Consider the following 14,889-nt stretch of genomic DNA (forward strand, 5'->3'; position numbering starts at 1 on the left):
ATTACCGACAATTGTTCATCACTCTAGTTGCCTCTTCCTTGTCCCAGTACCATAGTGTGTTAAATGATGGATATTGTGGGGAAATGTGTTACAATCACCCATAAAGGCTGGAGTAGGGTTAGGCTTGTCTTGACCCTCCCTCGATTCTCCACCCCAGGGTGAGGATCCAAATATTATGGCCTATCCCAGGCCACCTGAGAAGAGTACCCATGAGGAGTAGATGTGGGGACGCCCTCAGGTTTCTTACAAGTGAAAAAAAAGCCAATAGCTTTGGCGTTTGTGGTTGTTCACTGCATTTTACATGTATAAGTGAGTATACAGTAAGTAAATGGCCTCTACTAAGCCAGTAATTCCAAACATGTCTGCATATTAGTGATTTAAGAAAAATATTAGAAATGGACATAGTAGAAATACTTCTCTTCACTGCAACGCACATAGGTCCTTTTTCTATGTGTTACAAAAGTTACTTGTAAGTTAGGGTAAGTATGGTGATTTTAAGGGGGAGCTAGAGTGGCCAGGGTACAGGCCAATGGGAAGCAGGAACGACTGAGCATGGTAGGCAGGGATCACTTTGCTTTAGTAGGGGTAGGCAGAGATGAGCTAAGGAGCTTGGGTTGGTGGAGATGAGCAGGGCTGAGGTAGGGTGGGTGGGTGTAGAGTGTATATCGAAAAGTGGGTGGCAGGAATGAGGTAAAAAAAGTGGGGGTGTTGGAGTAGTTTGGAGATGAGCTATATGAGTGGGGCTAGGCAGAAGTGAGCTGGGGTGTGTGGGTTGCTCAGATAGACAAGGGTGCGTAGGGTGGGTGGGCAGGGATGAGGCAGTGAAGGTGCGAGCAGGGTGGGATAGAGTGGCGCAAGGCAGGGATAGACGGGGCTGGGGGGTAGGGTGGGGTTAGGTGTGTGTGCGGGGATAGAATGGGGTAAGATACAGTGGGCTAGAGAGGTGATGAGGGGTGCATGGGGTAAAAAAGTTGTGAGGAATTGCGGTTGGGGTCAGAACGGTGTGGGGAAAAGATGTGAGGTACAGCGGGGTCTGGGGACAGAGTGTGGAAGGTGGTAAAGGTAGAGTGGGGACATTATGTTAGAGTGCAGCAGGTTGGGGTTGATGTTACACTGGTGGTATGGAGCTGTGGTGTGATGTTGTGGGTTGAGGTGGTGTGCAGTGGTTTGGAGTTGTGGTGTGGAATCATGGGATGCTGTGTTCTGTTGGTGGGGAGTGGTGAAGAGTAGTGGTGTTGAGGTGTGGAGTGATAGTGTAGAATGGTGCATTGGTAGGAGTGGTGGTGTGGAGACAAGTTGTGGTGAGGGTTTGGAGTGGTGGTATGTGGTCATTTGGGGGCGTGTGATGATGTGGAGTGGTGGAGTGTGTTGCAGAGGGATGCATTGGTGTGGAGTATATGATGTGATCCACCAATACAAGGTACCACAGGAACTGAATAAACTCACAAGCTGCACAAGTTAACACTCCATGAGTAGCGCAGGACCAGTCAAGAGAGACATCTACAATCGTATTGACATCTCCAGGCCAAAAAAAATATGCATCCACCGTTACAAGTCATTACAAAAATCACTCTCAATCCTGGAGATGCTGCTAAGGTTTGAATTTTTAACCACGGAGGATGCAAGTTTAGTTAGACTAGTGGCAGACAGACAATGATTGCCGATGTGTGTCACAGGGGCGATAAAATTGGAATACGGTGCTATGGTCATCACTCTCACTCTTATCTTCCCTGGAATGTTCTGTCCTAGCCAGGACGTACTAACCGATTCGCTTACTTTTGAAGCTGCAATGGTGCCAGTAAAAATATTGTCTCAATGACTCCCTCTGGGGCTTCCTAGTTATCCCTACTCTATTGTTCTAAAGGAAGTAGGGGACAGTGCCTTCCACTAGCCCAGTTGGGACCGTTCAGACCAATCGTGCACAGTTTTAACTCTCCCGTCTACTTTTCCTCCCTTCTAATCTTCTGTCCCTTAGTTTTTCACTTGGCCTTCCTGCCTCCACCATTAGAGTTTAACTTCTATCCTCCTCCCATTCTCTTTCTCTCACTACGCCTCCACGTTTTACTACAACCTCCGTCAACCCTTCCTTCTCTTCTACTCCTTTGAATACTGCTCTGGCTACTCCTACTCCTCATCCCACTCCTACTGTTCTTCTCCTTTTAATACTGCTATACTACTACCCTTCTTCAGTAACAGCCTCCACACTACACAGATCTATGTGATCACTGCGACCACACATAATTGCGATGGCACGAAAAGGCTGACTTTTTTTTTCTTTTTTTAAATTAAACCCCTTTACACCACATAGATAAGCAGGGAGAGACCCCCTTCAGCCCCACCCCATATTACTATAATATCCCATACCCCCCCACATATATATGTGGTGTAAAGGGGGTGTTTAAAAAAAAAGGTCGGGTATTTCGGCCGTCACAATTGTGAGGGTGACATTTTGGGCCATTTCCCGCTACACCACTCTCTCCTTCTGCTAGCCTTTTTGTCTGCCTCATTCACCTCCTCTGACCTCACCCTGTTAAACCCACCCGATTCACCCTTAAATTTCCCCTCCCCTTCCTAGGATTGGCTGGCACTCCCTAGCCAGTCTGATTCGATCTGTTGTTCCCTCCGGCATGTAAAGCAAGATAAAGGTCGCAAAAAAGGCTCATGTCCCGATCATATTCCAGGCTTCCCCGTCCTGGACGTGGAGCTTAGCGCAGGCCTCTCCCTTTTGTGAGGACTGTCCCAGCAGGGCTCCTGCCCTTCTGTACCTTTCACAGCAGTCCAATGTCGCCCCATGCTGCATGGTGGGATGTGGCCCCTCTCATTATCGCAGAGCCACAGTTCCCACAACGCACGCCACTGTGGCTGCGCCTTCCCAACACGGACCGCTGTACATTGGAGGGTTTAGCTCTCCCTAGGCCATCTTGACTCCCTGGATAATGTACGGCTCTGAAAGGCTGTCCACCTCTCAATGATGCTCGCTCCTGCACACCCTGGGAAATCAGAGAGGAGTTGGAAAGCCTCTGGCTCTTGAATTATGGCGCAAGAGAAAGGGATACCTCCACAATACAAACTGGCACATGAGGGTGTGAGGAAGGAGGTGCCGGGAAGAGGAGATGGGGATTGGAGCTCCTAATGCTGGCCCAAAGACATGGGAGAATTTGCCCCACCCCCTTTTCTGATAAGGCCAGAAAACTGGCCTCGTCACACCACAAACCGTTACCAATGACACTTGTTCACAAGTTGTAGAAAGAATCAAGTACAGTCTACGTTAGTAGCACAAATATTCAGCAGTGAGACAACGTCCCATTATAGTCATGGACACAATAACATACCTGCCACATTAATGCCCACAATAGAATCAGCACGTTTTAGGCCAGGGGGAGAGTGACGACTCAATGCATGTTAGCATGGAGACCAAGAGATACTGCAATACCTTAAAGAGGGGACTCTTTGTTATTTCCAGGAGAATATAGACTTGGTGGGCAATGCAGACACCCTACAAGAAGCATGAAAGTCTGATGCTGGCTTTAAAACAAAAACACACAATTTTTTTTAAAAAAGGGAGAGGGTTAAATATACAAGCGAGATCAAAGCAAATGTCACCCAATGGGCAGGGGATTTCTCAGGGATATCAGGTTACGATTCTTATAAGCGGCTTAGGCACGGTCAAGTGAGACTTAGGGCCCTATTCCTAGACAATGCGTGTCATTTCGTTTGGCTATGAAAGGAAAGGAAGATTAGTAGGGAGATAAAACTGTGAAGCTGCTCACCTGTCTCGCACATAGAGAAGAGGCCGATAAGATTGGTGAAGGATGTTGTTGGCTGTCCCAAGCTGTCAGGAGAAGAGATGTTTCTGGCCTTCGCAACCTATCCTGAGAAGTTATATAGGAGTGCGAGGGCCAGTGGGAAACAGAAATACAGGGCGATTCACAGGAGGGAGCCATAACACAGGCAGAGGTATCCACCAAATGTGAAACAGGAAAACAATGGGCAAGTGGGACAAGTGGTGGAATTAATACTGCTATAGTGAAGATTTGAGCAAACATCACCTCAATAGGTTTATGGGCAGTAGGGACAAAGGAGTCCTCCCCTTAGACTTACGGAAGGCTTTGATTGTGGCAAAACACAGGGCGGGGAAACCCTCCAATTCCTGTGAGCCTTATCACCCCATTTCATTTCTGAATGAGGCAATCAAGGTGTTGGCTAAGATAATGGCAAATTGGTTGCTGGAAGTGATTGCATCCCTGGCCCATCCAGAGTATTTGTCTTTTATAGATTCACATCCTTTAGAATATAACCACCATCGGCTGGGAACCCGCCAGAACTGATGTTGGGACTATTCGATGAAAGACCCAATGAACAAGTTACTTACCAACTGGTAACTTTCTTTCGAGTGGATGTTCCTCCAACGTATTCCTCATCTTAGATTTAAACTCTCCACCATTGGAGGCAACAGCTTCCCAGTGAAAGCTGCCACACTCTGGAACTCCTTGCCACATAACTTGAGAGCAGATCAACCCTATTTACACTTTAGAAGGAACCTCATCCATCATTTGAATTCCAACAACCCCCGTACATAACTGCATATTTTTACACCGCTGTATAGATATTGATATTTTTCATGGCTGAGGATTTTGTATATTTTACATGTCTGTAAATTCTCTCTTTTTTTTCTTTTTTTTAATTGTATATATCTATTACTTGTCACAACTGTATATCTCTGTAACATTGTAAGCCTCGCATATTCGTTCTGTTGGCGCCCTGCTGCCCCTGGGTATGGGGCGCCACATAAATAAATAAACAAACAAACAAACAAACAAACAAACAAACTGATGTATTCCCATCCAGCTTTAGCTGCTTCGGAAAAAAAATTCTGAGTCGATGAGTCAATGGTCCCTCGAAGGCCTCCGTCGAGGGTGGCATCATCGGGTGTATAAGTAGCACACGCGGCGCCCGTTGGCCTCAGTTCTGTTTTCCCACCTTTACTATTGACTTTGCACTGTGTAGATTGTGCCGGCAGACAGGTAGTCGCCTTGCGAGAGTTGAAGTGGCAATAACCCGGAAAAATCTACAGAGGGGTAGGTTGGGAGGGCGATGAGGAATACGTTGGAGGAACAATCAATCGAAAGAACGTTACCAGTTGGTAAGTAACTTGTTCTTCGAGTGGATTGTTTCCTCCAACGTATTCCTCATCGCCCTCCCAACCTACCCCTCTGTAGATTTTTCCGGGTTATTGCTACTTCAATTTCTTTGGAGGCGGGGTTAGATTTTCGATACCCTTAGATGGCTGAATATAGTACTGCTTTACCAAAATTCAGCTCCTTAGACTGGGAAACATCCAGACTATAGAATTTTGAAAAGGTATGCAGTGAAGACCAAGTTGCTGCTTCACAAATGGACCTTACAGGAACACCTCTTTGTAGGGCTGTCAAAGAGGCAATGCCTCTGGTGGAATGAGCCCTTAGACCTTCTGGTGGCTCTTTCTGTTCTAATATGTAGCATTCTGAAATGCAAAGCACAATCCAGCGTGATATTGTTTGCTTTGTCACCCACTGACCCAATTTCCTTCCTGTGTAGTCGATAAACAGTTGATTGTCCACTCTAAGCTTGGAAAGCCTAGAGATGTAAAAGCTTATAGCTCTTTTTGGATCCAACCTATGTAATCTTTCATCCTCCTTACTAGGATGAGGTGGAGGATAGAATGCAGGTAAAACAATTTTCTGACTTAAATGAAAATCAGACACCACTTTAGGTAAAAATGAGGGTTTAACCCTCAACACAACTCTGTCCTTATGGAACACAGTATAGGGTGGCCCAGAAGACAGTGCCTGCAATTCAATATACTTCTTGCAGATGTTAAAGCAACTAGGAAAGCAGTTTTCCATGTCAGTAATCTTAATGGACAAGTGTGCAAAGGCTCAAAAGGAACACACATTAAGAATTTTAGGACTAGATTGAGATCCCAAATTGGCACTTGAAATGAGTAAGGAGGAAACACATTAGTGAGTCCTTTTAAGAATTGCACTACCCAAGGAATTTTGAAATAGGAGCATTCTTCCGACGAGCGCTTGAAGATGGAAAGCGCCGCAAGATAACCTTTAATGGTTCCCAACATTTAGACCTCTATGTGCCAGGGACAGGAGGAAGGACAGTACTTCCGGAATAGAACATAGAAAAGGATCGACATTCTTTTCTCTGCACCAGTTGCAAAACTTTTTCCAACGGCAACGGTATAGAGACTTTGTGGCTGGCTTTCTTGCCGAAAGCAACACCTCCATGACGTCATCTGGAAGGTCCCAATCCTTGTATCTCAGCCTTTCAGATACCAAGCGTGAAGGTTGATCGTTTTGACCTCTGGATGGAGAACTGGACCCTCCATTTGTGAGAGAAGGTCCTCTCTCTGAGGAAGACGTACTGGAGGACAGATGGACATGTCTAGAAGTCCAGGAACCACATTCTCCTGGCCCAATCCGGGGCAATTCGGATCATGCGGTTCCCAAACCATCTCAGTCTCCTGATGACCTGAGGAATGACGGGAATCGGAGGGAACGCGTACAATATTGGGAAATTCCACTCCACCACGTACGCGTCTCCCGGGGCTCCTCTCGGGGGAAATTCCCTTGAGCAATACCTTTCGCACTTCCGGTTGATTCTGGTCGCAAATAGGTCTACTTGAGGGGTTCCCCAAAGGGCGAAGGTCTCTTGAATGACTTCCTGAGCCAGTTCCCATTCGTGGGACACCATGCGCTGCCTGCTCAGAGCATCTGTAGTCATATTCTCCTCCCCGGCTAGATGAACTGCCGTTAAAGAGATTCCTTCCTGAATTGCCCAATACCAGAGCTGCATTGCCTCTCTGCACGTAGGTAGTGACCCTACACCTCCTCTTTTGTTTAGATAATGCATGGCCACTGTGTTGTCCATCATTATCAGGACATTTTTTCCCCTGACAGATGGCAGGAAAGCTTTCAGCGCTAGTCTGATTGCTCTCAGCTCTAAAAGGTTGATGTGTAGTTTGGACTCAGATGGAGACCAATGACTGCTGATTGTCAGATCGTTGGCATGAGCTCCCCACCCCAAGAGTAAGGTGTCCGTCACTACTGTGATCTCCGGCCATGGTTGCCAAAAAGGTTCTCCTTTCAGGATATTCTCTGTACAAGTCCACCATAGAAGAACTTGTCGAACCTTGTTCGGAATCTGGAGAGTATCCGTCATTTGATCTGAGAACTGGGACCACTGAGTCTTTAGAGCCCATTGAAGGGATCTCATCCTCAGACATGCCTCAGGCACCAGGAAGATGTAGGATGCCATGAAACCGAGTAACCTTAAGAAGTCTTAGGCCTGGAGATTTTGGGCATTTTGGAATTTGGAAACCATCTGAAGAATGTCTTCAGCCCTCGACCTGGGAGTCGAGCTCTTTCCCAGGGATGTGTCTAACACAGTTCCTATGTATTGGAGCTGTTGAGAAGGTGTAATTTGCGACTTCTTGAAATTGAGGGAGAAGCCCAGTCTGTGAAGAAGTGGCAGGGGACTTTCAGGTGATCCAGTGCCTGTTCCGCAGAACATGCTCTGGTCAACCAATCGTCTAGGTAGGGGTAGACGTGAATCCCCCCTCTCCTGAGGTGCACTGCCACTACTATCATCAGTTTGGTGAAGACCCTCAGGGCATAGGTCAATCCGAATGGCAGGACTTGAAACTGATAGTGTGAGTCACCAACTACGAACCTCAGGTATTTTCTGTGCTTGAGATGAATCGGCACATGGAAATAAGCATCCTGGAGGTCCAATGACACCAACCAATCCTGAAGTTGAAGGGCCTTAAGGATCTGAGAAAGGGTAACCATCTTGAACTTGTCCTTCCTGAGGAACTTGTTCAAGTTTCTTAAATCCAAGATGGGTCTCAGTCCTCCGTCCTTTTTGGGGATAAAAAAATACGGGAGTACCATCCCTTGTTCCTCTCCGCTGCAGGTACTGGTTCTATAGCACCTTCCTCCAGCAGGGTTAGAACTTCCTGCTGTAGGAGCGGGTCTGAAAACTTCAAAGGGTGTCTCCCTGGTGGAGTGCTTTGAGGTTATGTTAGAAAAGGAAGGCAGTAACCATGGGCTATTATTTCTAGAGCCCAAACATCTGAAGTAATGGCTCGCCATTCTTGCAGATGCTATTACAGCCTGCCTCCTACAGGTGTCTTGTGTTGCAAGTCCTCAAAGTGGTTTTGTGGCGGTTGCTGCAGCCACTGATGGCAAAGAGGCTGTAGCTGGAGCTGGCTTTGCACATTTTGCTCGTCCACCGCAAGTAGCCTTTCTATGGCCCCTTTGACTGGCCATTCCTCTCGCCTTTCCATATGAGGAGTAGTAACGATAGCATCGTCCCTTCCAAGATTGACCTGGCGCACGAAAAGGCTGAGGTTGCCTAATAGCAGCTCCCAAAGACTTGGCAGCTGCTTTTGAGGTCTGCAACCTCTTAAGGCTCTCGTCAGCCTTGCTGCCAAAAAGGTGAGACCCGTCAAAGGACATGTTCAGAAGGCGGTTCTGTACGTCTGGTGCGAAACCCGACTTCCGTAACCATGCAAATCTGTGCATTACCGTGCTAGTGCCCATGGACCTGCTCACACTATCTACAGTGTCCAATCCAGATTCAAGGGATTCCTGCATGGCCTCCTTCCCATCTCTAACGATGGCTAGGAATCCTTCCCTTTCGTCCCCTTCTGGTATGTGCTCCGCCGCAATTGCAATGCACTCCCACAGAGTGTACGAAAACTTTGCCAAGGCACATGTGGAGTTGGCTGATTTTAACACCATACTCCTAGCTTAAAATACCTTCCGTACCCAGTCATCCACAATGCTTATCGTCCCTGTCCAGAGGGATAGAAGGGTACGCCAGTTTGTTAGAAGCTGTGGCTGCCTGTATGACCAAACACTCAGGAGTGGGATGTTTAGACAGATAGCCGGGGTCGCTACTGGCAGTATTTTGAAGTGAGGGATTTATTCGCTGGTGGAATAGAATCCGGAGTCTCGTAATTTTTAGCCACCCTATTTTGCAAGGCTACGTGAAAGGGTAGTATTGGGTCTTCAGTAGGACCATGATCCAATATGTCTGTCAGATCATCTTGGATGAATTGGGCTGGTGGTCTGGTCCATCCTAAGTAATCTACCACCTTTGTCATTACCTGACGGTATGATGGACTGGCATGTTCTCCTGGTTCTGGCCTACCAAAGTCATTTTCAGGAGATGTATCAACGCCACTTGCATTGTGTAATGATTCAACCAGATCCCTCATCCTGCTTTCTTCTGAAATCAGACATTCTGGGACATTTGGGGTGCCATATTCCAGCCCAAAGGGTTCATTCTCCTCATCAGATTTCTCCTGCTCCTCAAAGATTGAGGTCAGGGACTTGAAGAATTCCTTCCTAGGAAGAGGTTTGAAAACCTTTTCTGTGAGAGGTGGAGGAGGAGTATTAATGGGTCCTGAAGGCATTACAGGTCTTGTAGCCTTCTCTTTCCCTTTTTCTGGCTGACTTGGCCGAATTGGAGCCTTTGGCGCCGAGGGCTTCGGGGTCGACGTAATACCGGTCATCGACGGCACCGGCTTCGAGGGCGTTGAGGCGCTCTTCGAAGACTTGTCCTTCGAGGAGCGTTCTGTCTCGGACGGCGTCGGTGACCTCGAGCAGTCGACTCGACTCGAGCGGCTTTTCTCGCTTGGCGTCCTAGAAGGTTCTCTATCCTTCCTCTTTCGATCACCCGGGTTTCGAGGTTGCGCGAGTGTCGGAGCGATGATGCTCCCGGCCGGCTTCCAAAGAAGGCGCTGACCGAGGCTTCGCTTTTTCGAACACCTCCATCATTTTGACCCTGAATGCTTCCCATTCTTCTGATGACAAATGTTTAGTGGGACATTTCATCCTTTTTGGGGATTCGTCCGAGGACGAGCTGGAGTGGGACCTGTGGCATCGTTTCTTCGATTTTTATTGTTGAAGACGACTAGCGATGGGAATCGCTTCGGGATCTGGACCGATGCCTTTAGCATCGAGGAGACTTTTCCTCACGGGACCTTGACTCGACGCTAAAGGCTTTCCGGGCAGACTTACGACCTACTGTCATGATGCCCGCTCCCGGGGAGCCGGTTCAAGCCCTGCGTCCCCGAAAGCGGACATCCATTCCCCAAGGAAGGACCCAGCAACCCCATATAGGGGCCCTTTGGACAGTGTCCTGGTGCCTATGGCGTCAGGCTCATTATGGGAGTGCTTGGGTGCACTTACCGGATGCAGACCATGCTGCAGGATCCCGGCCTCCTTGAGGCCTGAAAGGAACTACTTTACCTGTGGGACTAATTTACCATCCGGGCGTGGTCGGGGAAGGATACATACCTGATTGGAGGAAGGATACATACCTGGAACTTCTTCCAAGGCTATTTAAACCCCACCCGAACAGCCACACGTGCTTCGCGTTGTTCTGCATCTAGCAGCTGGACGTTCACCGTGTCTGCTCCTGCATCCTGACTTCTGCCACGCCTGCCAGCATCCTGGATCACCTGCAAAGGAAGAGAAGAAGAGAACAGAAGAAGGAAAAGTCCTTACCTGCTAAATCCGCATCCCGGAGGCATCTCGCCGCCAATCCTGAAAAGGAAGACTTTTATTTAAAAGCTCATCGCGTCGATCGCTGCAGCGCCGCATTCCACTCACCTTTACAGGGCGCCTCCATGTTCAGCAGCGATCATCCGGATTCGCAGTCACGCCCCAGCGCCTAGGGAGAAAAAAAGACAAGAACAAAAGGTGAGAGAGAGAAGGGAATAAGGAAAGCTAAATCTCCATGTAAAGACTTACCTGTTGATTCATTCCCTCTTCATTTCGGGTCCGCACCGCATCCTGGCATTTCCGGATCCCGGCCCCTAAGGGGAAAAAGAGACATTAGCGTTAATGAGCGAATGAAAAGACATTACCAAAAAACACTCATTAAAGACTTACCTGATTTCTACAAGGATTTCACCTCTCATCTCGGGTCGGTGCCTGTTCCCCGGCATTCCGTACCCCGGTCCCTATGGGGAAAAAGACACTAGCATTAGTACATTAATGCATGGACACAAGGGGAAACTCTTATCAAAAGACTTACCTGGAAGCCAAGCAAGTTTGGTTCTCACCAATCCGAAAATCCAGTGAAGTAACTGGATACCAACGCGCCCCTGCATCAGAAGCAGGATGGAGAGCTCGTCCTTCCAAACCCTAAGGTGAGACGCTACGGGGAATCACAGAAAGGTTTCGAGGAGGGTGAGAGGGGAAAGTGGGAGGCCGACTGCATTACCCCGCAGACAGTTAATCCCCTATTTTCGCCTACAGAAGGATACTTCTGCGAGCCAGACAAGCCAGATTTGGGGGCCGGGTCCAGTCCATCTTCCGAACCCTGCGCATCACCTTAGAAGAGGTCACAGCAGCGCGAACCAGGCCAGCGCCTCCGTGGGAGTCAGGCGAGCGTTACACCTACCTGTAGTTTTCCCCTCCTCTCTCGCAAGGCCTTCCCCGTCATCGCCCGACACTTCGTACAGGCCTCCATGTCGTGGCCTTCCCCGAGGCACCACAAACACTCTTGGTGCGGGTCTGTGATCGACATTTTTGAACCGCACGATTTGCACTTCTTGAAACCCGATCTCGGGGTCGTAGTCGGCGTCGTTGACGAGGGCATATTATTATATTTACTTATTCTCACAGAACTCGAGACGCGCCGAATCTCCGAAGCAACGTATACTGCAGAAAAACGTAACTGAGGCCAACGGGCGCCACGCATGCTACTTATACACCCGATGATGTCACCCTCGACGGAGGCCTTCGAGGGACCATCGACTCGACGACATTGACGCACAGTGCCCTCTGCCGCATTCTTTTTCCGAAGCAGCTAAAGCTGGATGGGAATACATCTAAGATGAGGAATAAATTGGATGACACAATCCACTCGAAAGTAGGGCTCTGTGATGATTCCAATGCAGTTTTGGAATCCTAGGTTGATCTTTGTATGATAGTATGTATCAGTGGATGTCCATAGATGCTGTGCAAACTAGATGGAGGTCTTAGGCTATGGCGATTCGTTGACATTCTTGAATTGCTGTGTTAATTCCAAGATGAAATTGGGATACAATGTTGATTCCTGTGTACTGGGTATCGCAATGGAGGGGGCATACCTGCCATGAAATGTGCTTGGAAGTGACACACTTTGCAAATTTACCTTAGTTAGCAACACTGTGCATAGAGTCCTCCTCACCACCTGGCCTCCCACCTTAGTGCTTAGTTTCTGTTATGTCTGCATCACATTTTACAAAAGGGAAAATCCATTTGGGTGAGCCTGCCAAGTGCTCTTTTTTTGGTAAAAACATTCATTTGTGTGTAAGTTTTTCTTGAGGAAACATTGCATTTTTAATAATTCCCTTCTGCCCAATATATTGCAGTGGCTTGTATTTGCCCTTTGACTGCGCCATCAAATTCCCCCATCTTTAAAATTGTGAATTACTGATGTATGAGCTCTTGGAATGTCAGGCTCAGAATCTGTACCCACCCGATAGGGTTCTTCTCAAGTTCATTTAGGACGGTGTGATCGCAGAATTCAAACACCAAGTGCAGCTTCCTCTTCCTTCGGAACACTTCCAGAAGGTTAACCAGATTATTGTGCTTCAGTTGCTGCAGAATACAACCCATAATACAAAGTTTTATTTTCTGCATTCCACATATAAAGTTATATTTGGTATGAACATTCAAGTTTAATTAATTTCAAAACAGGTCAACTACATCCCAATGACGCACTCAAAACAGTGTCTTCTAACAAATATTGTTAAGAAATGCAACATCTTTGACAGTTTCATGTATTTTGTGGATCATTTCACATTTAAAATGGCTTAACTGATTGATCCAGCACAACAGACTCAAGACTAAATATTACAAACAGCGCTGTGCACTATTGAAGAAACCTAGGACCCTCTCAAAACAAAATGTCAGACCAAAAGGAACAGGTTACTTATCTGTAACTCTTGTTCTCCACTCTCTGGATCCTCAGTAAAATAAATACGTTTAGCGTTAAGCTAAAAACTGCATTGTTGCTTGCATGTTATGATATGATAAATGATAGTTTGGGTCATACTGCCCCAACCAATGACACTCGTCCTCCTTAGCTCGACCCCCGGGGGCCATCTTCAGATTTGGTCACACACGTAAATTGGCAGTAGGACCCAAAAAGATTCATAGAGGGGAAGGAATAAGGGTTTGCATGGAAATTCATGTAAGACCCATCACGGAGAACAAGAGTTACAGGTAATTAACTTGTTCCTTCTCGAGCATGGGGTCTTACATGGATTCACATACTATGAATATGATTACACAGCAGTACAAAAACACAAGCACAGGAGGTGACAAGGCTCAACAGAAGCAATAAGATTTAGCGCTGGAACACACTCACTGTGTCGGACACAAGACTCCTCTCCGGAATTCGTGTCGAAACAGTAGAATCTCAGGAAGTTGCAAGTAAATCTCCTGGTGGCAGCCCTGCAGATATCCAGCAGGGGAACACCGGAGAGAAACGCTGCTGTATATGTGATTGCTCTGGTGGAATGGGCCCTCAGTCTGCATGGCAATGGCCTGTTGGCCAGCTGATGGCAATGCATGATGCAGCCGGACAGCCACCTGGAGATTGATGCTTCCCATGACCCACAGGTCCAAAGTTTACAAAAAGCTGAAAAGTCTTTTGAAAATCCTTTGTGCGTGCAACACAGAATTTCAAGGCATGCACCATGTACAGCGATTTCAAAGACCTTTCAGCAGGCGTAGACGTGTTTGCACAGAAAACTGGCAGCACCAAAGGTTCATTGAAACACTTGTGAAACACTTGTGTATGAGCGCAATATAAATCAAATATTTCATATCATTTAAATGCATGTCTGACAGGACCTTGGGCATAAAAGAAGGATGAATCCTTAGAACCACTTTCGCTGGGTGGAAGGACAAATATGGAGACTTATATGAAAGAGCCTCCATTTCACCAACCCTCCTGGCTGAGGCGATAGCCATGAGGAAAGCGGTTTTCCAAGAAAGAAACTTCAAGGGGGTCAGATGCAAAGGTTCTATCAGCAGCCCCATGGGCTTGTAGAGTACCACATTAAGCTCCCATGCAGGAGCAGGAGCCTTCACTGGTGGAAAAGTCCTGAAGAGGCCCTTGAACTCTTTGACAAGTCTATGCAACCACAGGGAGAGCTTGCCTGGAGTCCGGTTGTACCGGTGTACCTTGATTAAATGCATGTGCAAGGCCAGCCTTGGCAAGCGAAAGCAAGTAAGGAAGAAGATGTGGCACAGTAACGCGCTATGGAGAGATCTTCTTCGACCGGAAACATACTGTAAAACCAGTCCACTTGTGCTTGTGACCCTTTAGTGTAGATGGAGCCCTGGCCCAGAATGTTCTTTCATTTCAATGGTAGCGAGTAGTGTCCAAACACCGGATCGTGGTGCAGGATCGGTCCTCCTTCCCTGGATAGCAGGACTGGGAGAGCAGGCAGTCTGAATGCTGGCACCACCAAAAGATGGAGGAGATCTGGGTACCAGATCTGACTGGGCCACGCCGATGTAAAGAGGATCATTATCTTGCAGCGGGATAGTTTGAGTGCGTTGATCACACGTAGCAGCAATGGTATTGGTGGGAATACAAACAGGAACCAGCCCTTCCATGATATAGAGAAGACGTCCCCCAGACTCCTTGCTTAAGGGAATTTGCTGGCAAACCGCTGGCACTTGGTGTTGGTCACTGTAGCGAACAGGTTGATCTGAGGCTGGCCCCATTTGCTGAAAATCCAAGACACCTGATCTTGACGGAGCTCCCACTCATGGCAGGACTGCATCTCCCTGCTGAAAGAGTCTGCAATGGTGGTTTGAA

General features: G+C 47.6%; 1 protein-coding gene across 3 annotated transcripts in view; it reads right to left on the minus strand.

The window, feature by feature from the left end:
• The window catches only part of LOC138569113 (cyclin-dependent kinase-like 4), a 1,540,933-nt gene that overhangs the window by 1,416,356 nt on the left and 109,688 nt on the right, over positions 1-14,889 (minus strand). For all 3 annotated transcript variants that reach the window (XM_069646780.1, XM_069646779.1, XM_069646778.1), the window contains one exon: positions 12,532-12,653. In XM_069646780.1, the coding sequence (XP_069502881.1) occupies positions 12,532-12,653 (122 nt within the window). The remainder of the gene's footprint in view (positions 1-12,531; positions 12,654-14,889) is intronic.

The sequence above is a fragment of the Ambystoma mexicanum genome, chromosome 2q (genome assembly GCF_040938575.1).
Source record: "Ambystoma mexicanum isolate Mex_15411 chromosome 2q, UKY_AmexF1_1, whole genome shotgun sequence".
In the NCBI taxonomy this organism is placed as follows: Eukaryota; Metazoa; Chordata; class Amphibia; order Caudata; family Ambystomatidae; genus Ambystoma; species Ambystoma mexicanum.